Source organism: Apodemus sylvaticus, chromosome X (genome assembly GCF_947179515.1).
Source record: "Apodemus sylvaticus chromosome X, mApoSyl1.1, whole genome shotgun sequence".
Classification (NCBI taxonomy): domain Eukaryota; kingdom Metazoa; phylum Chordata; class Mammalia; order Rodentia; family Muridae; genus Apodemus; species Apodemus sylvaticus.
This window is the reverse complement of record NC_067495.1, coordinates 64,539,799-64,567,655: the sequence shown is the minus strand read 5'-3', so window position 1 is coordinate 64,567,655 and position 27,857 is coordinate 64,539,799. Positions and strand designations below refer to the sequence as shown.

At 39.0% G+C, this 27,857-nt stretch overlaps 1 protein-coding gene across 4 annotated transcripts; it reads right to left on the bottom strand.

Annotated features, from left to right (window-relative positions):
• On the bottom strand, positions 1 to 27,857 carry Uprt (uracil phosphoribosyltransferase homolog). Of its 4 annotated transcripts, XM_052170820.1 has the most exons (9): positions 27,810 to 27,857; positions 27,286 to 27,708; positions 16,123 to 16,165; positions 13,623 to 13,673; positions 12,369 to 12,438; positions 11,240 to 11,302; positions 8,648 to 8,809; positions 6,214 to 6,312; positions 1 to 4,551 (listed from the first exon to the last, which is right to left on the bottom strand). In XM_052170820.1, exons 2-9 carry the CDS (start codon positions 27,669 to 27,671, stop codon positions 4,445 to 4,447), a joined length of 981 nt encoding a protein of 326 aa, XP_052026780.1. In that variant the 5' UTR covers positions 27,672 to 27,708; positions 27,810 to 27,857; the 3' UTR covers positions 1 to 4,444. The 4 variants fall into 4 exon arrangements, with proteins under 4 accessions (XP_052026780.1, XP_052026779.1, XP_052026781.1 ...); XM_052170819.1 differs by lacking the exon at positions 27,810 to 27,857 and having other exon boundaries at positions 27,286 to 27,803; XM_052170821.1 differs by lacking the exons at positions 13,623 to 13,673; positions 27,810 to 27,857 and having other exon boundaries at positions 27,286 to 27,803.

Genomic DNA, 27,857 nt, shown 5'->3' with positions numbered 1-27,857 from the left:
AAAAAAAAAAACCCCACCCAGTCTGGTATTTTGTTAACAACATCTCAAATAAACTAAAATATTGATTTGGAACCGGACATAAACAAATCTTGCTCAACTGTGACATCACTTTTCCCTAATGATATCTGGGACTTGTTCGAGAGCCAATTATTTGGGGAAAGTATAATGGCTATCTAAGTGACTTGTAGAATAAGATGCTCAATCTGTGTGATATGGTGGGAGGTGAGCAATGCTGGCGAAATTCAAGTATATGAAAGAGGTCACATAATGCACTGACAATTATAGATATTGAGCAACTTAATTTAAGTGTCTTCAAGATGTGATATCAATGGAAAATGACTGATATGAGAAGCTAGATGAAGTTAACAAATTAATATGATAAACAGTTTCATATGAACTTATAACGTTCAAATAATGGTAGGCAAAGGGAAAATAATCACATTAATATAAAAATATTGAGATGTATATAATGGCTTTATAAATGGATTAACTGCTTCAAGTCTATATTTTGCATAGATTCCTCGAAGTGTTGCATATACTCATGCTATTATTTCTATAATTTGTCTGCTGTACAACTTCCATATTAAATGTAAATGCTCAGAAAAATACAGCAGTCTTCCTTTAAGGGAGACTAGGCTGACCAAGTTGGTGGTACATGCCTTTAGTCCCGGCACTAGGAGTTCACGGACAGCCTATACTGTAAGTTTCAGGACAGCTAGAGCTACATAATAGAGAGAGGGGAAGGGTTTGGGCCAAGGTCTTGGAGGACTCAGTGGAAAGAACTGACACAAACATCATGAAGATGTAAAATAGAGTCATAAATAATAATCAAAAAGGTGGATGGTAGATCTAAAACCAATCATGTCAATAATTACAGGACATGAAATTATCTAAACACTGCAACAAAAAGGAGACACTGTCGAAATGGATTTTTAAAAAGCAAGACACAGCTCTAAACCTGCCTATAAGAAATCCACATTAAATATAAACATGTTAAAAGTAAATTGAGTCAAAAGAAATCTGGAATTTCAGCACAAAGAGTATTAACAGGTACAAAATGAAACATTTCAGGGTAGTAAAAGGTCATATCATCAAGAGACTACAGCCATCCTAACAGTCTATACACCTAACAAGAGTGCTTCAAAATACACAAAGCAAAACCTTCATAGAATTGAAAGAAGAAATAAATACAACACTTTTAGTCTGAGCTTTCAACATCCTTCTCCTAATAATCAATAGAACAAGTGGAAAGAAAAATCAGTGAAGTAGAATATTTGAACAGCTTTATCAGTCAACTTAACCTGATATTCATAGCAAACAGTACAGGATATGCATACATTCCAAGTAATCATGTTAGTAGGAATTAGACTTACCAAATAACAATAGTTTGTGGACAAGATTCTATCTCTAAAAATCTCACAAGTTGAAAGAATTCAAATCATAACAGTTATATTCTCTGACCACCATAGAATTAAATTAGGAAACAATAGCAAAGAGAAATATTGAAAATGGTATGAATATTTTCAATTGTGGTTGACGCTTCTAAATAACCCTGGATTGAAGAAATAAAAAAAGAAAATATTTTTACCTGGATTAAAATGTAAACATATCAAAAATCAGCTAAATCCTTATGGGAAATTTTACATCGTTAAATGCCTGTATTATAAAAAGCAGCAGTGTTGGAAATCAAGACATTGAATCAGAAACTGTAAAGGTGAGGTTCAGCCATCTGCAGCCCTGGAAATAATTATGATGTACACCACACTCTGTGAATCACAGCTCTGTGTTATTTGCACATCATTTTGCTCTAGCTTCTATTTTTCAATGAAGAACCTGCACAATTTATACTGCTCTGAAGTTCATGTCACTAAAGTCAATCTTACTTTCAGTAGTCTGTTAATCTTATGTTGACTTTAGAAAATAGAGTCCTGCAAGTGATTAGCCCTGCAAGTACGAATTTGTTTGCTAAAACATTCCAAAATTCAGAGAGCAGAGTTATATCTGCAGGAGTGTTGGGTACAAACATCAGTAGAGAATATGCCCTTATTGAATAATTCCTACTGTTTATACTAAGCTTCCATGTGGGAATCAAATGTAGTTAACTTTTAATAATGTTTATTGCTAAAAAAGCAACAAACATTTGAATCTAAATGGTTAATGGTAGAAAAAGAATTTGTTTTAAATGGGCATGCTGCTTGTGAGCCTTTCATCCCCAAAGTCAGTGGAGGCAGTGACCGGGAGTTCAAAGACAGAATTGACTACACAGCAAATTCAAAGCTAGTCTATGGAACAGAATACATGATTCAAATTTAAAAAAGAAGAATTTGCTTAAAAATATGGTTTTATCCCCACAGTGATGTTTTAAATTATCTCATATTCAAAGAAATACTGCAGCCAAGCAAGCACCAAGTCACAACAATTTTTAGGTTAGTGGGCAAAACAAAAAAAAATTTTTTTTGAGACAAGACCTGACTCAGTTACTTATGCTACCCTCAAAATTGCAATCCTCCTACCACACCCAGGTTAGTGAGCATCATCTTTCCAACTGATTCAGTGCAATAACGATGTCAACAGATCTGATCTATCTGAATTTGCACTGACATCATTCATACGACACCTAATAACAAATGTAAATATAACTTTCAGCACACCTTTAATCCCAGCACTCAAGAGGCAGGAGGATGTATGTCTGAGTGTTCCAGGCCAGCCAGGGATACAAAATAAGACCCTATCTCAAAAAAAAAAATCAGGAAGAACTTGAAGGCAGCATTCTGCTATGGAAGAACTATTAGATGAATTTTAATTTTATTACATAATAATCTTCAAAAATGAAGTAGCTGGGCATGGTAGCAAACACTTTTAATCACAGCACTTGGGAGGCAGAGGCTGTGGATCTCTGAGTTGGAGGCTAGCCTGGTCCTGAGAGCATGTTCAAGGACAACCAGGGCTACACAGAGAAACTCTGTCTCAAAGAAACAACAACAAAAGTAAAAGTACAGTGATGTTTAGTAGGCTAGAACCATAAGGTAAAATCCATCCCATTTACTCCAGGTGGCTTTCGTCCCTTGAGCCTCACCGATCTTTTCAACTTCAGTTTTAAGAAATGCCCTTGTACTTTTTCTTAGATTTTGAACAGAGTCCTACAACAGCTGTCTGTGGGGCCTTGAGAGTGTAGTTGATCAAGTGACTATCCAGCCACCACAATATCAATGTAAAATCGGAATCCAGGTTTTATAAGCACATTTCAAAAGTGCAAAGACTGATTCTAAAATTGTTTCCTCTCCCTTTCAGAAGCTTAAATATGAGCACATACAAACCTTATATATTTTAAAAGAATATATGTATTCTCTACTTTAATACAGGTATAGTCATAAAACATGCAAAATAACTAAGTTCCAAACCAAAGGCAACTAGTAGAAACATCTAAATTAAAAAGAACCGTATTGCATATTGTGTAGTGCTGCAAGCCTAATCCCGGCACTCAGGAGGCAGAGGCAGGTAGATCTCTATGAATTCAAAGTCAGCCTGGTCTACAGAGTGAGTTCCAGGACAGCCAGAGGGACACAGAGAAAGCCTGGCTTAAAAACAACAACCACCACCAAAGAACCGCGTTGATTTACTTATTGGCCATGAAATGCAAAGTCTCCACTTTCTTCCACACCTTAGAAAAATCTCCACCAATTTCTTTGGAGAGGGCTGATTGAGCTCTCTTGGGTCAGCCTCAGGCATCCGTGGTTCAGTCTCTGTAGACTCATGTTACAGATTCAGTTACTAAAAAGGCCCTGCATCTTTTTCACAAGCACCTTCCCTCAATCCCCACTTGGGGAAATGAGCTGTGAGGAACACAACGGCTTAGTTGATGAGTTAAGCAGACATCCTAGACCTGCAAATTAAGTGAGGACATACATGGCAACATAAAATCCCAAGATATACTCTCATTCTCTCTTCTTAAAGGTACCTGAATCTATATAGTAGATAGAGTATGGAGGGCGACAAGACCCACATACAGGAAAACACTCTAAAGCTAAAGCACAGGAAGGAAAAAGGAAACCTGCAGTGTGCCAAAGAACCAACTCTCATTTGGGTTTTCTTTGCGGCTGCAAGCAACTTCCAAACCAAGAGAGGGGGTCAAAAGTTCTACAGTTTCCATGTACTGAGGATTCAGTGACTTCTATTAGCATACAATTAAAATTCCATCTTTTCTAAGCACTATGGTTGTGCCTCATTGTTGAATTTGGTACCACATGTGAAGAAATGACCAACTCAAATAAATAAACTTCCAATATTTCTTGCTGCTACACCTACTTCCAATGTTAAAAGGCATCCCTAACATATTTTCTCCATTATTTCTCAAACAAATTAGTAAAAACAGATATGAACTCCATTTATAACCATAATATTTAACCATAATATTATGCAAGGTATTTCATTTTCATTTAATAACTTAGTCTGTTCCAAAGTATTTCTGTCCAAAATGTGTAGGTGCAACAGGATGAACTTCAGTAGTTAAAATTGTGATCTCTGGAAATTCTTGAATGATTGATTTGGCACCTTCAAAAAATAAAAACAATTGTTATTACCGCAAAATTTTTGCTAATGCTAGTTAGAATTAACAACTTATATAATCACAGTCTGCAGACTTTATATACTGACAGAAAACAGGAAACAATCATCTTTGGATACTGAGTTAGGCATGCTTAATCTCTTTATATAATATATTGTATCTGAAAAGCTTTGCTAGTAGTTTAGACCATGCTCCTTCCCACTCAGTAATATGGTCTTAAAATCAAATTATTCAGTTATACCAGCTTTAGCTAGAATCAAGTAATATGACACTTCCTCAAAGGAAAATCACAGGAAATGAGAGTTTTCCAAGTGCAGCAATGGGAAACAAGTGTAAAGGCATCTTTGATGTATAAGAGAATGCTATTTGTTTAGGCAGAAGGATTCTAGGGTTAGGTGATGGGGCCAGGCAGGGAGTTTATACTGGCTGGGACCCCATACCAAAAAGCTGCCTTGAAAACTGCTACACGATGTGGATTTTTCAGTTTTAATGCTAAACAATGGTACATTGTTCCAATTAATACAATTTCACCTAAAGAGATTTTTCTTCTTTTGCCAAAGGTGGATAATTACTGGATTACCTTAATGTTTTCCATGTCACCAATGCTGCATACAATAGACAATCAAGCAAATCACCCTTTGTCACCACTAGTATTTAAATTCCAGGTACATTTAGGTTACAAAAGAACAAAGTAATCCAATAGGCCACAATTCCAGCACAGCAGCCTACTGAGAATAGCCTTTCTAACGCACATGTTGTGGCTTCCCCCACTTTGCTTTGAGACCTGGGATAGCTGGAAATGAGGGAACAGCCTAACTTGAGAAGTCATCGATTTCTTTTTCAATTATGAAACAAATATAAATTCACTGAAGAAGGCTTAGAAAATGTTCCCCCCAAAAACCTTAAAAATGAAAATCATTTAGAATTACGCCTTAAAATAAACAATATTAGTACTGTGTGTGCATTTTGAAACCAAAATTGAAATAGCATTGTATATCTTCCTAGTCACTCACATTGAGGTCAAAGTCATTTGGTTTTATGTTGAAAAAAAACTGCTTTGGGTTGTTAGTGTTATAATTTGTATTGATCGGCTCTAAACTTAATAATAACATTTTACAATATTTCTTTATATTTGTATTAATTTCTTGAGAATTTCATACAATAGATTTTGGTCCTATTCATACCTCCTCACCACACCTTACCCATCCAACTTCATATGTGTCTGCATTCTCTCTCTTCCTCTGGTGTGTTTGACCCCAGTCTTATGCATACTGTCACACCTTCTGGGAGTTTAGTATTATCATCAAGTTTAGAGATAACAAGCACAAGTCATGAATAACAAAACTAGATTTAATATGGACATACAACTATAGTTTTCCTTGGGATGACAGCCTAGAGAGATACACATTTACTCATCTCATGACTATCTAGACCCCAAGTTTTAGCTGCAGATAAAACTCACCATGGGATGCCAGGTGGGTGTCATAAACCTTTAATCCCAGCACTCAGGAGGCAGAGGCAGGTGGATGGATCTCTGTGACTTCCAAGTCAGCCTGGTCTACAGAGCAAGTTTCAGGACAGCCAGGACTATTAGCACAGAGAAATCCTCGCTCAACATGCAAACAAACAAAAAAACAAAACAAACTCACCATGGGGGGTGGAGAAGAGACTGAGTAGGATAATAACACTGGGTTGAACTCCATGTTCTATAAGAACCTTTACAGCTTCAATTACAGTATTTCCAGTACCTAAAACAAAAAGGTAACCAAATCTATTAGCAATGTTGACATCCATACTGAAATATGCTTGAATTAAGGGCAGTACAGTAATCTTAACATAAGATATGACTACTGAAAGCTTCATATGAAAGTGTTTGCTCTTTGCCAATGTTATATTTTTATCTTTAATTTAATTTGTACTTATCCACTTCACATCCCACTCACTGCCCCCTCCTGGTAACCCCCTACCACAATCCTTTCCTCATCCCCCCTCTTCTCTGGGCAGGTGGGGGTCCCCCTGGGTATCCCCCAACCTGACACTTCAAGTCTCTGTGAGGTTAGGCACTTCGTCTCCCACTGAGGCAAGGCAGCTAGTAGAACATATCCCATGTGCAGGCAACAGCTTTTGGGACAGCCCAGCTCCAGTTGTTCCAGACCCACATGAAGACCAAGCTACACAAACATCTACATATGTGCAGGAGGCCTAGGTCTGCCCCATGTATTTATTTGCTTTGTGGTTCAGACTCTGGGAGACCCAAGGATCCGCGTTAGTTCATTCTGTTGGTCTTTCTGTAGAGTACCTATCCCCTTAGGGTCTACAGTCCTTCTTCCCATTATCTCCCAAAACACTTGCTCAACTATGTTCATAGCAGCTTTATTCATAATATCCAGAAACTGGAAACAACCTAGATGTCCCTCAACTGAAGAGTGGATACAGAAAATGTGGCATGTCTGCACAATGGAATACTATTCAGCTATTAAAAACCAAGAAATCATGAATTTTGCAAGCAACTGGATGGAACTTGAGAATATCATCCTGAGTGAGGTAATCTAGTCCCAAAAGGACACGTATGGTATATACTTAAAGTGGGTATTAGCCATAAAATATAGGATACCCATGCTATACTCCACAGACCCAAAGAAGCTAAACAAGAAAGAAGGCACAGCAAGGATGCAATGCCATAGTAGGAACAACAATATGAACTACCCAGTACCCCCAGAGCTCCCAGGGACTAAACTATAAATCAAAGAGTACACATGGTGGGACCCATGGCTCCAGCTGCATATGTAGAAGAGGATGGCCTTGTCAGACATCAATGAGAGGGGAGACCCTTGGCCCTGTGAAGGCTTGATGCCCCAGTGTAGGGAGAATGCCAGGACAGGGAAGCAGGACTGGGTGGATTGGTGAGGGGGGAAGGGGGCTGGGTTAGGGAGTTTTCGGGGGGGGGGCGACAGGAAAGGGGACAGCATTTGAAATGTAAATAAAGAATATATCTAATAAAAAATGATCAAAACAGGATGCTTGAATCTCAGAAGGGAGAATACAATAGTCATAAGAGGCAGATGGAGGGAGGGAACTGGGAGGAAGAGGGGACAGGAAGGGTAATGGGGGGAGTTAGGATCAGGTGTGGGGAAGGACAGGAGAGATGGCTAGCTGGCCATGAAAATGAATGGAAATCTGCAACTGATGGGGGTGAGGAGGTGGGGGCATCTCAAGACCTAAAATAAGTGAGATGCCCATGAATCTATTGGGATGACCTTAGTTGTGACTCACTTCATTGGGGATACGGAACCTAAATAGGCCACCTCCTGTAGCCAGGCAGGAACCCCAGTAGAGCAACAGAGACACCAACTCACCCACAAAACTTTCAATCCCAAATGTATCTGGTCTACAAGAAATGCAGGGACAAGGGATGGGGCAGAGACTGAGGGAATGGCCAAACAATAACCGGCCCAACTTTAGACCCATGACCCATCCCATGGGTAAACACAAGTCCTTGACAATATTAATGATACTGTGTTATGCTTGCAGACAGGAGCATGTTGTCTTCTGAGAGGCTCCACCCAGCATCTGTCAATATTATTTTTAATGAGAGAGCCAAAGTAAGCATGCATCAAATGTACAACAAGCCCTAAATTCATTTATTGCTTGAGATAGCAAATTCAACACTGCCCCTGCTTACCTTCCTGAGAGACCATGATATGGAAAAGAACAGAATACCAGAAAAATATTCCTGTGGAGATGTTAAAACTTTGAGAAAATCATTGCCATGCTCATTAAGGTGGAAACAGGACAGTATCCAATATATTTTCTGTGTTCTATATATTTTGCCTCATTAGATCCTTTGCTCCAATGTGTTTGTTTCAAGACAGATGTTCTTTGGAGCTAACAAAGTTTGACTAATGTATATTCCCTTATTATACAATAAAAATTTCCCAGTGAACTGCCCAGGGCAACTCCAAATCCAACAGAGAAAACACATTTAGAAGCCGTTTTTGCCTTTTATATAAGGGTGTGTAGGAGGTAGGCACTTGAATTTAAACTCTTAACAAAAAAATGACAAATGCAACTCAAGCCACTCACTGAGAATTGGATACATCAGAAGGACTTTTCTGCGATGAATGTCTGGGGGGAACTTGGCATAATATACTTTGGCCCTTTGTGTCTCCTCATCACTCTGAATCAGGATCTTCCCAATCCGTATAGATCGACAGCAATCTCGCAAACCTTGTTCCATTGCCTCACCTTAAGAAGGAAATGAAAAGCACAACAGGGTTGGTGCAGGTAGAGTGCAACTGCGAGGACAGACCGAAGGCAGAGCTTTCACTGCTACTAATACAAAAAGAGCAGCATCAGGCAGAAGCATCCTCTTTCTTCTACTCTGCTCAGCTTTTATTCTCAGTAGGAGCTCAGTGAAAGCAGAGGAGAGGCTGCTCGAGGAAAGCACAGGAAGCGGTGCCTATTGCTTGCGATGAAGTGCTCCTGCTTCCATGATTATGGAAACAGAGGCTTGACTGGGTTATTTCCTGCATTTCTTTGCCATCAGAGATACTTTCTCTCTTATTTTTGAAGATTTTAAGTCACCTAAATTCACCACTTTCATCTGGGAAAAACATAAAAGATTCCTGAAAGAGTAGGGACTGCAAGTCAAAGGATTTATTTTCCTTTGCACAAAGGTGGCTCCAGGATTCATCACTCAGTTCAACAATGACTTCCCTGACCAAAGTTTCCCTGCTAATAGTCAAAGAGTAGTATGTTTTTCTCCCTTCCCCAGAAAGCCAACCTGACCCCTATTCCATTGGTTTTTAAATACGAGCTGCATCTTTGTGTTTCTATGTGTGTAATGTGTGTAGAGATGTTTGCATGTGTCTGAGCACACATGTGTATGCAGGTGCACATGCTGTGAACATGCATGCGGAAGCTCAGTGTTGACTTCAAAAGTCTTCCTCAATCACTCTCCATCTTATTCTTTGAGCCAAGATTTCTCAGTTGAACGCAGGGCTTCCTGATGTGACTAATCTGGCGAACCAACTTGCTCCAGGGATCCCCTGACTGTGCCTTCTGAGTACTAGAATTACAGGCAAGCTGACACACTTACTAAACTGCAGTCCTCACACTTGTTTGGCAGGTGATTTAGCCACTGAGACATCTCCCCAGCCTGTAAATACAAGGCTATTTCTGAGTCTGAATTCCTTTGATGAAGTATTTTCCAAAAGTCAATGGTTCTCATACAGTCTTCAAGATTTTACATTACTTTGAAATTCTATTAATACTAATATTTACTTAATATTTTCTTAAATTAGCTTTCCATTTAAGTTTAAGTGGAAACATTAGTGCATTAGTGTAAACATATAACTAGTTTCTTCTAAATCTCTTCCTTTAAAATAAAGCAGGCAGCTTTTAAGAGTAAAAACAACTATGTTAAAGCTGTGGATGGATTTTGATGGTAATCGTGTGTGTAAGTTGTACACATGTTGTATACAAGATTCTGGGTTCAAACCATAGTAGCAAAACACAAAACATCAAGAGACAAAACAAATAAACAAAAAATATTCCCTCTCAAGTTGGTCTTTACCTCCCTGAATAACCTGGTACACAATAGAGGTACAAGGACCAAGTAGGTACTCTCAGGGAAAAAAACATATCCATATGTTGAAAATGCTGAACCACACTATCCTAAGAATGTTGTCATTTCTTAAGAGCTGTCTTCCTGTAAAAGCAGAGCCTAAAACGCTTTTAGTAATTGAAGTGTTCAATTGTTCACAAACCCAACCAGAACTAGAGAAAAATCAATGTTTACATGTTTTTTAAAAAAATCCATCTGTTTCCAGCACAAACAAGTGGGGCTTCTAGCTCTTGTGCATGAGAGACAGACAGACAGACAGACAGACACACACACACACACACACACACATACAGAGAGAGAGACAGAGACAGACAGAGACACAGACACACACACACACACAGAGACAGAGAGACAGAGACAGAGAGACAGAGACAGAGAGAGAGACAGAGACAGAGAGATCAGTTTGCAGAAGAGAAAATATTCCTGTGTAACAGGTACACATTCTTATCACAGCCATGCCACTTTGCTACACAAAAGTTATTAGTTAGGATGTTTTGGTTGGACTTGCAGCACCAATACAAATGTATAAGACCAGCAAGTGGAAACAGCTAGCAGCTAGGTGTTTTTGCCTATATAGTCACATATTCATATAATATAAAATTTCAAATATTAAATATGTCATCCAGTCCAGCTTTTGGCAGAGTTCCCTGAAACACAGACAAAAACAGAGGAGACATTTTCTCCTGCCAGGTATCCAAATGTTCTTCCTCAGAAAGAATGTAATTTATGCCACATTCCTTCAGTCTGCAAACCATTCTCCCCAAGACAGCTGCATCCTGTCCTCCCATCCTCCACCCTCCTCTGAGTCTTTTAAAAAGCTGGCTTGCTCATGGGAGCAGGCCACTAGGGAAGATGCCTGCAATTACAATTAGCCCAACTTAGCAGCACACAGGCCATGACACCAAGGCACCATGAGGATAGGCTACACAGGTGGTGAGATTGAAGCGAAGGCAGGTTGCAATTATGACAAGCCAGCCCTCCTCTCTCCCAGAAAACAGCAACCGTTTCTATGCATGCAAAGAAACAAAATCATACACATGCAAACCTACCGCTTCTCATTATGCTGACCCCACAATTTCCTTTCTCAAATTTCACTCCTTCATACTTGTGCCCTGTTGAGAAATAAAATGAAAAAAAAAATAGATGTTTTATCATTGGCACAATGTGCATATTCTATAAGGTGCTCATGATTCAGAGAAGATGAGTCCCAAGCTACCCTTGTCCAGGCACATTCTGTAACACCTTGGGTTTCCTGTGAATGTAATGAGTCACGATTTTTCATAGTTATATCTTAATGCCTCAGAAGAAACCTGTGAGAATAATTGGAAGAGGAGGAGTTCATCAAGTGGGAATAGGACTTATTATAGCACAATATTCGCATACACATCCTCCAAATTGAATTCTAAGGAGAATCACTGCAGTCCGTGAATACTAGATACCCCATCAATTCATGCCGGGGTCCCACTGAGAGCCACAGCAGAAAGCCTCCTCATTCCATCCCTTCTTATGAGCCTTCATTCTGCCTTAAAAGCAGAAGAGGCTGAACTAGTTATCAAAACTTGGTCTCATCCTGAATTGTGTCAATTATGATGCAACAAGCTCACCCTCAATTGTTCATACTCAACCCTTTGAATAGAAGAGTTTTCCATCATTTGTAGGGGGAAAAAGCAAATCTGAATTTCAAATATCTGGAAGGGGGACTGTATGCTATTTTTATTAGAACAAAGCACCTTCTCCAAATCTTATCATTTTTAGCTTTCTTTCTCTTTTTCACATCTCATCTTTTTCTTACCCTGGAGTTTCTAAGCTGAACCAGCCTCCTGCATTTGTTAGCAGCAGCAGCTTCCCCACAGAGGTGAAGATAAGCTGCCAGCAATTCTTAACTCTGGTCCCCATGGGCTGCCATCAGAAGCAACAGCTGCATGCTGGAGCGTATGTAATAACCTTTAACTTGAGTTGACAAGCAAGCCATTAACAAAAAGTCACCTATGTAGATTTCTTAACAAAAAAGTCTCTTAGTTTTTAAAGATTTTTTTAAAAAAGAAAACAAGTTATAGATAAACTACTCATTTTTCACACTGACTTTACACAGAATGCCTTCCTTCCATTTCCCTCCCCCAACCCCAATCTAGCTCAGAATTTTTATGAGGAAAATTTGAGAGCCCAGGCCCTGGTTACCTGTCGGAGTGGTCACCATACATTCTTTATATGGCAGTTGATTCAATCCCTCTTCTACAACAAGTCTGATCTAGAAGGTCAAAGAAAGACGAAGTTCAGAGCTTGCAGAGACTCCTGCTATCCAATTAGACTCAGGATCTCAGGGCTTAGGAAGGTGGGAAGGGGATCCCCAAACATGTATTAACTGCAGGAACAGATCTAAATGCCAGGTTCCTGGTGGCTAAGTATCCAACCTCCATTTGACACATGACTGGCACCAAAGGGCACCAGTGTGCCTTCTGATTCAGTCAGGAATATAAAAGGTATATAACTCCAACTAGACTTGTGGTTAAAAGAAAAAATAAAAAAGAAGAAGAAAAGACCACCATTGGTAGTAATAAAATGATGGCTTACCGTGGAAAGTGTCCATCCACTTGGACTTTCTCTACCTTGCTTAGTCCCTTTTGAAATCTTTGAAATTTAAAAATGAATTTGGATTCATTTTAAACAAAGGTTAATGTAAATAAAACCTAAAAGTCCTTATGCAAAAAAAAAAAAAAAATGAAGAAGTAGATGGGCCGGCTGAAGCAATTTATTAGGTGTGAAGGAGGATCCAGTAGAATATCTTGGGTCTCAGCTAAAGAAAAATACCATGAAGACTAAGTAGATAAGCAGATGCAAGGATAAAACTGCCTCCCAAAAAGCTGTACTATGACTTCCACATGTATCCACTATGGTATGTTGTGGGCATGTACACACACACACACATCCATGAACACACAAGTCAATAAATAATTTTCTAAAAAAATTTAAAACAAAGTTTTAGGAGTCTCATAGCAATTATAATATGTGGTATAAAGAAAAGCATCCCTAAAAACTCCTGGAGCTAAATTCTCACAGTGAGATCTGAGCAGCCAGAGACTACTATAGCAGAGACAGTGCTGAGCCTGTACTGCACATTTTCTCCAATCAATATTACATTAATGATTGAGAATCAGGAACAGCAGGAAGAAGTACGATGCTTCATTCTGTGTTATCACAACACATCACCCTGTTGCCATTAGAAGGATCAATTGGAAATGGCCCATCACTTTGTCTGCCTGCAGAATCAGAGAATAGGCTAGAAACCTGAATACCATATGCAAGAACACACTCACTGTTTTAGCTACCACCTTCCTTGGCTATTTATGTTTCTTTAAGAGACAATTACAGGGAAGATATTTTTTTCTTAAAAAAAAAAAAAAAGCCCATTATCTCTTTCCTCTAGTGACATACCTCGAAAGAGCCTTGTTTCCTGCCCCATCCTCTGAAACTCTGGGACAGAGTCTGTAAGAGTAGATCGGGCAGTTGAAGAGTACTGTTGTGAAATATTGCAGTCATGCGCTCAAAGCAGCTGTGTTTACTTGAACAAGAAAGGCACAGGATCAAGCCAGTCAACACTCCCCATACAGATGGGAGGAGCTCCTAAGGCCCTGCTCCTACTTGAGAAGTTATTGCCAGTTGATGGCTTCTGAAGAAGGGTGAGCCAGTTTTCTTCAGAGGTGTGGCCCCCTGAAAGGCTGACCATACCCCAGTGGATGGCCTCACACCCAGGTGCCTATGGGCAACATAAATTAGATTTAGTAGGCTATGGAAAAAAAGAGATTATGAAGTTGGGTGGAAGAGTCTGAGAGGAGTTGGAGAGGGACTGAGTGGTAGATATAATCAAAATACATTGTGAAATTACATATATAAAATTTTCAAAGAATAAATATAAAAATATATAAACCCAGTTGTGGAGATCAGTGTGGCTAAGTTAGAGGGCATAAAACTAGAAGAATGATTAAAATCCCTTTAAGGGGTGGGGGTAGCTCAATGATACAGCATGTGCCCAGTATAATCAAGGCCCTCATCAGCACTCTCCCCTAAATTAATTAAAATATAAAGAACTGTAGAATGCAACTTCAGACAAGCTCAGGATAACATCAATTGCCCATAGTCATGAGACCCTTGTGCTGAGGAGACGGTATACTAGAGATCTTCAACAGTAAAAATATAAACAGCTATGGTTGCTACCTCAACCACCACAGACGCCCCAAACCCCACTCCAACAGTGGTCCTTCAAAGCCAACTGCAAAGAGTGGAGAAGTCCAAATTGTTATATCCTTATAGGAAGTATGCCACCTATCTCATTTGGCTAGGATCCAATGCCTGTTATCTCAGAGAAGCATTTTTAAAGCATCCGGGAACTTGACTCCTCCTCTCTATATCAAGAAGAAGAAACACAAGCTTCGGCCACTAGGCTAGCCATGCCAGCTACTTGGAAAGCTGAGGCAGAAGGAATGCTTGAGCCCAGAATTTTGGGGGGAAAAAGAGATTGTCTCCAAAAGGGGAAAAATGAAGAAAAGAAAAGGAAGAAAGAGGACAAACAAGAAATGAACATTTTTACACCAGAGGACAGAGACTCCTATTCTTTGCCATTACGGTAGAAGATCCTAACTCCTCAAAAATGTTTTTGGCTTTGCTGTTGTTGTTTGCTTGGTTTTGCTGAAAACATAAACGAAGGCTGAATTGAATCACTAAAACACACATAAAAAGCCAAGTGGTAGCATACACTTTATAGCCCTAGAGGCAGGACTGTCTCTGGAGGGCTTGATGGCCAGCCAGACTATCCTCACTGGTGAGCCCCAGATCCCAGGATTTAAAAAAAAGGAGATAGATGGTTCCTAAGAAACAACCAAGACTGACCTCTGGCCTCCACACTCAAGGTTGACCTCTGGCTTCTACATGTAAGCACACACATATGAACCTCCACAAACAGACATATATACATATACATCCACAGAAGAAAATATGAGAGACAATGGCTACTGCCCCAGGAATGTCAACTGTATTTCTCCTGCTGTTACTAACAGTTATTACTATCATGAAAGCCAAAATAGGTTTAAATACAATTGGTTTTTATAAACCAAAGTTTAAATACATAGAATATATGCTCCAGGGAAAATCAAAATTAAAGTACTTTCTTTGCACATTTCCTTTTATAACTATTTTCTATGACCTGATTATACCTACAAAATTAAAAAGCTGCATTTCTTTCTTAAACTAAGTACTGACGATAGTGTTAAATTTGTAAATTCTATATTCCTAGCTGTTTTATCTCCTCTCTCCCAAAATTTAGAGACTAAGAGAGAAAAACTGTGGCAAAGCAATTCAGCCTGAGAGTGTCTGAGAGGACACTGACTATAGAAAGATTGGGCTTGCTCGGGATTTCATAGGATGCCCTTGAAGAAGGGGTAGACAGTCCAACTTAAAATTTAATATTGTCACTATAAACACAGGGCAGAAGCAAAACAAATGCAACTCATATGGCAAAACACACACACACACACACACACACACACACACACACGCACGCACGCTAGTTTTTGTACAATAGCTGATACCACAAGGGTGAATGCACCAGGTCCAAGAACATATATAGTTTTCTTCTAATGTGCTTCAATTCATTGCCCTAAGATAAGACATTTTATGAGTTGCTGAGAGCCAGACTGCTGAGATCCATCTAAGAACAACAAGGAATAGGTTCGTAGGCAACACTTTGGAGTAAAAGGGAGTGAGGCAGTGCTTTAATGCTGTAGAGGGAAGAACACTTCAGAAGCGCAGCAAGACAATTGGGTTATTCAGTATAATCTCTTTCAACCCTATAATGCTCTACAACAAAAATGGCCCCTGGCCTACCAGAATTAAATCACTGCAAATAACAATGAAATGAAAATGGGAGGCCTCTACCTACCAAGCGGTCCGCAGAAAACATGAAGTCCCCTCTACTGGCTGTCCTAAAAAAGAAAGAAAGAAAGAAAGAAAACAATACAAGTTTCAGTCTACATTCGAGCTTCAAGGTAAAATATAACTTAATACTTAGAAATACTGATATTAAGACCTATTACATACTGCGAGCTGAAATGCTTACATGTACAGACTATTATTGAGGCAATGTTTTTACTAGGAGGCACATATTAATATGAGATAACTTTGTAAGTATTATTGGAAATGTTTATTTGATTACTTGGTATCAGCAGTCAAGATAGGAATTGAAAAGATCATGCAGTACCCACTGAGCTGTCAGAGATCAAAGATTCCTTTGGAAGATGACAGCAAAGCTACAAGCTCAAATTGAGAAGAAAATTTTAGAGTAAGAAAACTAGCTTCTCCCTTCACTTCTCCTTGCATTCTAGGCACATAATAGGGATAAATAACCCATTGACTTTATCTCTGGTCCTTTTTGGAATTATATGAGTTAAAATAAATCCCTCTGCTCTTGTCATTGCTTTCAAGAATGTGTAACTTCATTTCCTAATCCTTCGTTCCCAAATCATTTATGACTTGTTCTTTTCATTCCCTAGATTTTTTTAATATCATTTTCTCATGCATTCCCTTCTGGTTGATACCACCCTATCCTGAAGTACTCAGGTACTCTTGCACATGCCACAAGCTGTTTATCACCCCCCACACACACACATACACACATACACACACAGCAAAATGTTAAAGGACTGATGGTTTCTCTACATGTAAAATTCTAATATTATTACTCTTTCTTCTTTCATGTAAGTTAAACATTTTGAGAGAATGGATTAGTTCACAGATTGTGTACTTAAAACTCCCTACCTGCCTCTCCAAAATACACTAAAATATCCCTCATGACAGCATCAAAAAGGCAAATGCAAGTGTCTATTAGCGCGGCAGATAATTCATCACTTTTTTTCTGCATGTGCACTCGCTTTTCTAACAGAAGAAAGCAATAAAATATACCAGACACAAATAACATCACATTTCTTACAGTAACCACAGCTCTATCGCATTGTAGATGTTAACTCCCTAAACGATGAGCATAATTAAGCAATAGTAAGACTATATGTCTTTAGGCTTAATATTCTATTCTCTAGACTCAAAAAATTCTATACTCGCACACACATGTGAGCACTTATATACATGAGAAGCCATTTAAAACAGGTTCTGTTATATGTGCTGCTGTTTTCAAATGAGATCAGTGTCTTTCATTTCTATAATCCATCTTCAAAACACACCTGTCAAGGAAGTGAGAAGGAGAGAGCTATTTAAAAATATATTGTTCTCACTAGTAGACCTATGCAAACTTGTCTCAGCAGCCAAAACATACCTTTTCATGAGGGAAGAAAACTCTGAAGTTTCCAGGTTATTTTAGAAGTTTAATGCATTCCTTTAAATGTTTTATATTTTTTTGTTTTATGCATGTGCATGTGTGTATATCCATGCACCATGTACATGCCTAATGCCCATGGGGAATAATCCTCTGGAATTAGAATCACAGATGATTGTGAACTGCCATGTAGATCCTGGGATCAGAAGAGGGTCCTCTGCAAAAGCAGCAAGCCACTGAGCCAGTCAGCCATCAAGTCTAAAGTTTTCTTAAATAAATAGCCTATGACATATTTTGATAACATCTTCTTTTTACACTTCTCAACAGTTACACATCAAGTTATTACAAAGAGAAATTGTGTCAGGCAAAGTGATCAGAGATATCACCATCTGTTATTTTTACTTTCAATACCTTTCATATCCTCTCTCTCCCCCCAAATGAGCGTTAGCTGATAACCTTTGCATAATAAGCACTTTAATCTACATTCTACAAAAGATATACACTGAGACTATAATATGAAATGTCTTCTCTTGACAGTTATTTGACCTGCAAATGAAATCATCCACTGTTCCAAGTTATTCCACTATAAACAATAATTACTATCGTGCCTTTTGTTATTTTAGACAAACTTCAACTCATACTATTTACTTTAAATCAACTTAGAAATTAAAGCAAATCTAGAATACAATAAGGAGACTCCATTTTTTAAAATTCCACAGTGCCTTAACCCTGCTGAGAACATAAAAAACAGAATTTTCTTATCAGATATATTAAGCTGTTTGAATTTTCTGAATTCTTCCTTTAGGCCCAATACTGGTCTGAATCATTTGTTTTACAATGTGTTTTTAAAGGAAACTAGACTTCAGGTATTATTCACACTTTGTTTCAAATCATAATTATTCAAGTTGTTTCAAAACCATTAAAAAAATTTTGTCCCACAGAAACAAAGCTTTGTGAAATACCAACTATCTTCTAATAAAAGGCTAAAATACTATGATGTAAAACTACCATAAAGGAAAATCACATACCACTAGAGTATTCTTTTTTTTTTTTCATCCAGGATCTCTGGCTGTCCTGAAACTCCCTGTTTAGATTGGGCTGGCATCAAACTCACAGAGATTGCCTGCCTCTGCCTTCAAGTGCTGTTATTAAATGTGTGCAGAATCATAATCATTTCCTAAAATATATTTAAGTAACCAAATATCACATATTTAAATAAACGGTAACATCAAGACAATCAGAATCCAAATGGAACTATAATTAATACTAAACTGAGATGCTTTAAATTACACAAACTCCAAACATGTCCAACAATGGAGACATAACTACATATTGGAGTATTTACTGGTCTAAACATTGTTCCCTCAAATACATGAGTCACATACTATAGCAAGGTGATGAAACGCAAAGGCAGTCATATAAAAATGCAGTTTTCACATGGAAACAACATGCATATCAGAAACCAAATTTTCATTTTAACAGGGAGTATCTAAACACGAATTTTCCCTATTTGTTAAGTAAGTCTCTCTAGACAGGATTTTAAAATCTCTTTAAGAGCCAGGTATGGTAGTATATACCTACAATCCCAGCACTGAAAAGGCTGAAACAGGAGGATCAAAAATTTGAGTTCACCCTGAGCTATGTAGTGAGTTTGAGGTAATCCTATCTCATATATATATAATCCTATCTCAAATATATATATATTTGCCAGTTATCTTAGATACTGTTCTATTATAATGAAGAGACACCATGAACAAAGTAATTTATAAAAGAATGTATTTAGCTGGAAACTTGCTTATTATTTCAGAGGGTGAGTCCATGACCACCATGTCTGGGAGCAGAGCCAAGCAGGTAAGCATTGTATTGGAGCAGTAGCTGAGAGCTTACTTCTGATCCAAAAGGAGCAAGCAGGTAGAGTGATTCTGGGCCTGGCATCGGCCTTTGCAATATTAAAGCCCACCTCCTCCAACAAGGCCACACCTCCTCCAACAACACTTCACCTCCTAATCCTTCCTAAACAGTCAACCGACTGGGAACCAAACATTCAAATACATAAACACAGGAGAGCCATTCTCATTCAAGCCACCACAGAAAGGTGACACATGCCTGTAAATCTAACTACTAGGAAGAATCAGGCAGGAGGATGTGCTGTAGCAGTTTCCTCTGAAATTAAAACCTTCCATCTTGGAAGAAACCTTCTTGAGACAGGAGATGTAAAAGGGATAGTGAAACAACAGTATGTTATTAAGGAAAATGAAGAATCCCATCCTGCAGAGAAGGTAGTTAAGCTCAGAAAGAAACAACTCAATAGCTTCAGGAAATTCCTGAAATTACCCAGATAAACTCTCCCCTCCCTCTCCAAGCATCTATAAGCTATAAAAACAGCTAAGACTCACACTCAATCAGCTGGGCTGCCTAAAACAGGCGTAGACAAATTCAACTACCCGGAAAGGGTACTCCTCAACCTTTATTGAGCTGCCTGCAGGCTGTGCAGAGTGTTTCAGGTTCCCAGCTTTTGTAGGCTGTCACCCATGCTGGGGTGAGTTTTGGTGATGTACCTGTCTTCCAGTCATCTGTGTTCTTCTAAGTAACCCCAATAAAACTTATCGGCTCACAAGATGGACTTTGGTAGTTGTCTTGAGTTCCCTATCTAGGGTGAGTAGATGTTTGTTCACCCCCAGAATAATGTTACACCACAGACGGCCAGGAGTTTCAAGCTAGTCCAGACTACATAGCAAGACCCTATCTCAACATAAAACACAAATAGCAAATCAATAAAATGTTCTACCTGAAGAGGCAGATGATTTTATGATACAGCTTGTAAAAGAGTAAGCCACTAAGGTTACCAAATGCAACACTCCCCTTGCTGGGTGTGGTGGTGCAAACCCGTGATACCAGCATGCGGGCGGTTAAGGCCAATGGATCACAAAGTTCATAGACAGCCTGGCATCCCTAACAAGTTCAAGGCCAGCCTGTGCTACATAGCATGACTCCATTTTGAAAAAAAAACACACACCCTTTCCAAAAGCAATTAAAAGCAGACTCTCCTAAGGCATAACTCAGACAAATTTAACTAGAACCACATCCTAGGAACACTGAATTGGATGTCACTTCAAAAATTTAAATGTATCACTCTTCATGAATTCATGAAATTCTTAGGCAAATGGATGGAGCTAGAGAACATCATACTAAGTGAGGTAACCCAGACTCAAAAGGTGAATCATGGTATGCACTCACTAATAAGTGGATATTAACCTAGAAAACTGGAACACCCAAAACATAATCCACACATCAAATGAGGTACAAGAAGAAAGGAGGAGTGGCCCCTGGTTCTGGAAAGACTCAGTGAAGCAGTATTCGGCAAAACCAGAACGGGGAAGTGGGAAGGGGTGGGTGGGAGGACAGGGGGAGAGAAGGGGGCTTGAGGGACTTTCGGGGAGGGGGGGCTAGAAAAGGGGAAATCATTTGAAATGTAAATAAATTATATCGAATAAAAAAATTTTTAAAAAAAAAGTAGATCAAAAAAAAAATTAAATGTATCACTCTTCTTCCTGGAAGACTACACAGATTGTTTGTGACATTTGGAGAGGAGAAATTGGGGTGATCACTCAGCAAATAAAAATACAGGCTATACAATTAAATTTGAATTTCAGAAATCCCAAACAATATTTTAAGTTACATTTATTAAAAGGGTCATTGTTTACTTGAATTCAAACTGAGCATCATGTGCTTTACCTGGTAAGAACAGAAATAATTTAATGGACTTTCAAAGTAAGAAGATGAAAATAAAGAGTGTGAGGACCCAGATTTAATATCTTGTTTGTTTGTTAAACCACTGGGTGGAAGGGAAGTGAAATCTAACTGCAGTTCTGCTGGGTTCAATTGAAAGGCAGGTTTCGCTTCATGCTACGGTTTAGTGCAACTCTCAAAGGATAATTTCTACCTCTATAATTTTGTGATCACTAAAAATCAAGAACAGCCCCAAAGTTAGGTGTAGCATACAGATGGTTTACAACTGATTTTACTCTTTCCATTACCTTCAAACAAACAAACCTCTAACAACATACTTAAAACCAATCTATCTTAATGGAAATTTTTTTTTAAAAAAAAGCTTTTTCAACCTGCCAGGTGCAAGTCAGCAAAGTCACAGCTGTTAGCGCCTCTTAATAAGCTCATAAAAATAGAGTTCGATGCATTGTCTATTTGCATCTCCAAGCAGAGTTCAAAATTAACACCAAAAAGCAGGTAGAAAAACAGGAGATATCATTTTCACCTGTTTGCGTCCAATGTAACCAGTGAGACATTACTAGGATAACCCCAACACATAGAACATCAGATTCGTGCTGCTTAAAGATGGGGCACTAAATCCAGTTAGAAAATTCATATGGGAAATGTACTAAAACAAAAAGCATGTCCATGTTTTAAACAATTTGCAAATTATATTTTCCCTATGGTAATCATTCTGGTCTCATATAAATTGAAATGACAAAATCTGATATTCCTCTAGTCTTGGAGTGATACCAGTCCTTTAAGCTACTTCTGTCTACCATATAGATCCCTGAATCACTCTATACTCCAAGTCTGAAGCCAAGCCAGTCATCACACCAGGAGACTGGATAATTTTCCAGAGGCAGTAGTCTCACTTGTACGCAGGATGTGATCATGTGTGGTGTTTGTAATAGTGCAAATAGGTTCCACCCAACACTGCAAAGCAACCTCTAAGAATGGGAGCCAGGAAGTTGTTTTGTTTTGTTTTTTAAAAAAAGGTTTCACTCTCAGTTCTAATGCACAGCATGGGTTAAGAACATTACATTACTTAGACGACTCAACATCATATTAGGCAACACTCATACTAGGGTTACACAGACTTTCATGCATGCTGAGGTTAAATGACTCCTCTCCAGATGACTCACAACTAATCACAAGGCTAGTTCTTTGGTGCCATTTTATGGACTGAAAAACTCTTAAGATAATTGCTCAACTTCTATCTAAACAGCCTACAGAAGCCATGCCAAAGCTTCTCCTAGGACAAGCATACAGACAGAATATACTCAACTGTTCATAATACATCTTGACTCTAATATTTCAGGAGAAAAAAATCCCCCCACTTCATACACACACACACACACACACACACAAAACCTCTGGGACCAGGATGGTGATTTTTAAAATTCATTTCATTGCCTTACGTATGAGGTCATGAACCATAGTCATGGGGGAAAATACATTACACTCAGAGTCTACTGGATTTATTATTCAGGAAGGAAGGGATGTATAGTTTAATCCATTTCAACAGCAACAAAAAAGAAGCTACAAGAAAATGAAGGAGTCATTTCTTTTCTGTCATTTGCCAGTGACCCACGTATGTGTAGCTGAGTAAATTACCCATTCCATTCAGTGTTTAGATTACTGCACTCTCAAAGAGAGAAAATCATTTCCTTGAAATTCAATAATACAGCCAACATATTACGTTTCAAATATTGTACACTTCAAAAATAAAGTCATTTTAAATCAGTACAATGTTCTCAATCTTGCTTGTTTTATAGATATACAACTTACAGTCCTGTTTGATCACCCCATTTCTCCATGCCAGAGTCAATTCATAAAGCAATCCCTTTACTAGATAGATTCTAAGAACCAGGAACAATAACAGAAACAACATTACTCCAAACGCTTCTATTATCAGAGACCTCCATAATATATGTACATGCTCTTCTATCAAAACAGAGAAAAGCATATGCCTCAAAGAGGACAAACTACCCTCCATAACTGGACCTACATGAATATAAGTCTGCTTACAAAAGGCACTCTGTCAGCTCCTACCATACCTCAAACAGGTCTTGTTTGCATAAAGGTAAGACAATTTAAGGAAGGAAGGAAGAGAGGGAGGGAGGGAGAGAAGAGAAGAGAAAGCTTCTGTTAACAAATTATGTTGCTTAAGGGAAACAAAACTAAAAACAAAAACAAGCCAAAAATATTGTCTCCATCCTGAATAAGCATCACCTCATTAGGGAAAAATTACAGTAGGTCTTTCTGTACTGTGTCAAAGCTGGATACAAATTCTGTAGGCTCTCTCAGTATTCGTATTTGTTTTGAGAGGTCTTGCTAGGTCGTTATGGCTGGCAGTTTCTTTCCTCACTAACCACCACAGACTAACTGCAAACTCACAGCGATCCTTTTCACCCCCGCCTCTGGAATGCTGGTATTAGCAGCAGGAGCTACAAGAGCTGGATTTGGTATTGATTTTCAAATTAAGAATTTGAATTTTCTGTCCAAACAAGTTCCTTATACTGGTGTCAGTAAAAGGAATACATAATTCCCAACGTGAAGAATTTAAATGCTGTAAATATACAAAGCACTTCACAGTTTATAACAGTGTTCAGATAAAATCTTGTTTTAGCCTCTCAGGAAAGAGCTCCACGCGGTGTACCAACATCTTCATTTTATAAATTCTAAAGCAGAAAGACAAAGATGGTAAATATCTTGTCTAAGATCCCTTCACAGGATTCTACTGTCTCTTCCTTCAAACAGAAAAAAAAAAAAAAAAACAATACAAAGGATTTGACTTATTCTCACGTTGCTATATAACCCAAGATTTTCTGAATAATAAAATATAATCAAGACATACAGATACTATCATATATAAATCCTAAATGTCACAGTCTCTCCAAACTCTGCATTAATGCTTTTTAACCTTTACATAACAATTCTTTATGAAACCTAATGATAACTGAGGATCTTCACCCCTGCACAAAGGCATATAAGCAAATGTCCACAGCAGCCTTATTCATAATAACTAAAGAGCAAAACCTACCCAAATGTTCATTAGCCATTGGATGTATTAATAAAGTGCAGCAAATCTATATAATAAATTATCATTCAGCCACACAAAGGAGTGAATGCTGAAAACATCACACTAAAAGAAACTGGCCAAACAGTAACAATCACACGATCTAGTTCATATGTGAAGTCTTGAAAAGTTAATCTCAGGGTTTGATAGTAAAATGGATTTAACCACAGGCTGGGGAGAGGAGGGGAGAAGGGGGTAGAAAGGTTGATCAAGGAGTACTGACTTAGATAGGAGCAAGAAGCTTTGTTATACTATTGCATCATAGGTTAACTACACATAATAATGTGCTGCGCATTTCAAAAATCGAGAATAAAAGTATTTAGAAAGCCTTTACCATAAAGAATTGACAAGTGCTTTGAGAAAGAAATATATTTAACCCAATTTAATCATTATGTGAGTCTCCATTGATGTGTTTTTCTATTAGTTAAATAAATATAAGGGCTAGGGAGATGGCTCAGTTAGTGAAGTGCTTTCATGCAGGCATAAGGGCTTGAGTTCAGGTCCCCAGCACCCACATAAAAGGCTGGGTTGATGTACACCTTTAATCCTAGCACTGAGGAAACAGAAATGGAAAGATGCTTGGAGTGTGTTGGACAACTAGTCTTACTGAATTGGTGTGCTCTAGGTTCAGTAAGAGACACTGTCTCAAAAATAAGGTATATAGTGATGGTGGAAGATATCAGATGTCTACTTCTCTCTGCACCCCATACACATATGTACATGTATGAATACTTATACCCACACAAACATGAACACACACACATATACCACACACACAAAGAAAAATATCCAGAATAAGCAAATTAATGGAACTATAAAGTAAACTAATATGTGCCAAGGGCTTGAGGAGATGTTAGGTAAACGTGGCTTGACTGCTGTGAGGGGACAACTATGTTCTAAAAATGACTGTGGGAGGTGAAGAATGCACGGAAATCCACGAAATTGTATACTTAAAAAGTCTCAATTGTATTGTATATGAAAACTGTGTCTCAATGAAAATGCTCTTTTATTTGCAGTGCTTAGAATCAAATCCAAGGTCTTATGTCTTTAATGCAAGTATTCTACCACTGAGCTATATTACAATCCTTCAATAAAGATATTTTTAAAATAATAATTACCATAGACAAATAAAATTTACCAGAAATTTCCTAGGCCCCCAAAATTCATCTACAAGTATAATGGGGTCCAAGAACCAAAGCTAGTCAATTCCAAGTATTGTCAAATTTTCTTTATTTCACAGATGTTTTACTTCAGTTGTCCCAACAACTACCGAAACTACCTCATCTTTTTGAAGTCCTCTATGCCATTAGATTATGTGTTCATAGTTATCGATACTGATTATAAGCAAATAGTACAGTTTCATAAATATAAGTTTAAGATCTAGGTCCAGGCATAGCAGTGCACCCACCCCCCACCCCCCATAACTCAAGCATTCAGGAAGCCAAGGCAAGAAAATCAAACAGCTCAGGCCAGACGGGGCTATACAGTAAAACTATCTCCACAAATGGTAGAAATAATATTTAATGATTGAGCATCTATTACTTGCAAGGAATTGCTACAATTAAAAAAAAATGTAAAAAGATTTTTGTCATAAAACCTAATAAGCAAGGTCCATACACAAGTAATAATAATATTTAAAATAGAAAGGAACCCTTCCGTTTAAAAAGGTCAGGGAAAATCAGCCAGGAAGAATGAGTTTAGCCTTGAAAACCTAAGAGTTGACCATTAATAAAAAGGGATATGGGGAATTCTAAATGAAGGCAGAAACAGGGAACCAAAAGGGGGTAAGCATGCCCAAGTTGGTTCTAACAAGCCAAGGAAGGCTGCTGAGATGGCAGTTATCAAATCAAGGCTGCTATGCTCTAAGGGCAGTTGTAGACGCATGCATGTGAGAGTCAGGACAACTGCAGTAAGGAAGCATAGGGGCCTACTACAGGGGTATGAAGAAAAGGCTGCCAAGTCGGATTTACTTTAGGGCATTTTAAATGTCAAGGCATGCTGGGAAGATAGTGGTCTTAAATAAGCCACAGCTGCTCATTTAAAGGTGCCAATAGGAGCCAGGTATGGTCTCAGGTGCAGTAGTTCCACCTACTTAAGGACGCTGACGTGTGCCTTGTAGTTTGAGGCCAAACTTTGAGCAGCAGTTTAGGAAAGCCCTGTCTGAGCAAAAGAAGAAAAGAGGAGACAAGAGAAGGGAAAGGAAAGGAAAAGAAAAACAAAAAGGAAAGATGGCAACTGTATTTCACTGTGGTACATATTTATCCAAGAAAACTCATATTCCAAAATATTTTAACTTCAAGTTCTTACTATACTGATTTGTGGGATTAGGAGGATCCAACTTGTTCTTAGGTTACCTTTGCTGTTAACTACATTCTGTACGTTTTCAGTAAAAACGGTCTTCATAAGAACGGAATTATAAACTTTCTGGCAAGCAGAGTAAAGCTGAACTCCAACAGTAAACAACATGGCACACAGCAGGAACAACTGTTGGGAGTCAAAGGGCTGCCAGAGCACACCATCATTTCCCTGGAAATCGCTTCTGTGAGCCTGGGCTGTCGGGTGATAATAACCACAGGCAGTGACCATTTCTGGGTTATACATTTACCACGTGGTCGGGAACTGAGCAGATGGCACAGGGGTGTGTACCCGCCTGGCACAGTTGAGGATTGGTCATGCTTAAGAGACAAAGAGTCCGGAAGAGGCTGAAAGCTGCCCCAAAGGTTTCCTTCCTACACAAAGCAATGTTGTTAGCCACAGCAACTAAGAAGGCGCCACAGAAGTGTCTCACTGACTCCCTCCCTACTCACACGCCTAAGAAAGCGGCCTGGCTCTAATCCCCAAAGACCAGTGTGCCAAATCCAAGCTCAGGCTTTTGACTTTCACCCTGCAGCCCTCCACTACCCTTTCCCCTTCCGCTCTAGGCTTACTTGTCCCGGATGATAGTCTGCAGCTCCCGGATCTGATCATTCATAGGCAGCAACTTAAGCTGAGCCCCAATCTGTCGGGAGAGTTCACAGTCCCCTAGCAGGGAGTCGCCAGCAGGTGCATCGAAGTTGCCACTGTCACTACTGTCACTGTGGTTCTCAGAGTGAAGATTAGTGCTGCAGCAGGCCTGAGAGTCCCGCTCCGAAAGCACGCTAGAATGGGCGTGCCCAGGGAGGAGAGTCAGCTTAGCCATAGCAGCGTTATTTTCCTCTGCATGATCCAGGACCGGGTCCTCAGCTAGCACACGCTCAGGACTTGGGCTAGAAGTAGAGTTTACTTGCCGGTTGTGACAGGGCATCGAGTCCGGATGCTGTAACTCCGTGGCCATACACGGGACCCAGGGCTATCCCTGCTGCTATCAAACCCTAGGGATAAAGGGATAAAGGGCAGGAAGAAAAAGATGCGGACACGTGCTTCCTGTTTGCCCCCGCCTCCTCCAAATCTCTAATCTGGGCTGCCCTCTCACCCCTAGGCCTCCGCGGTCCTTTCGCACACTGTGCCCATACCCGCCCAC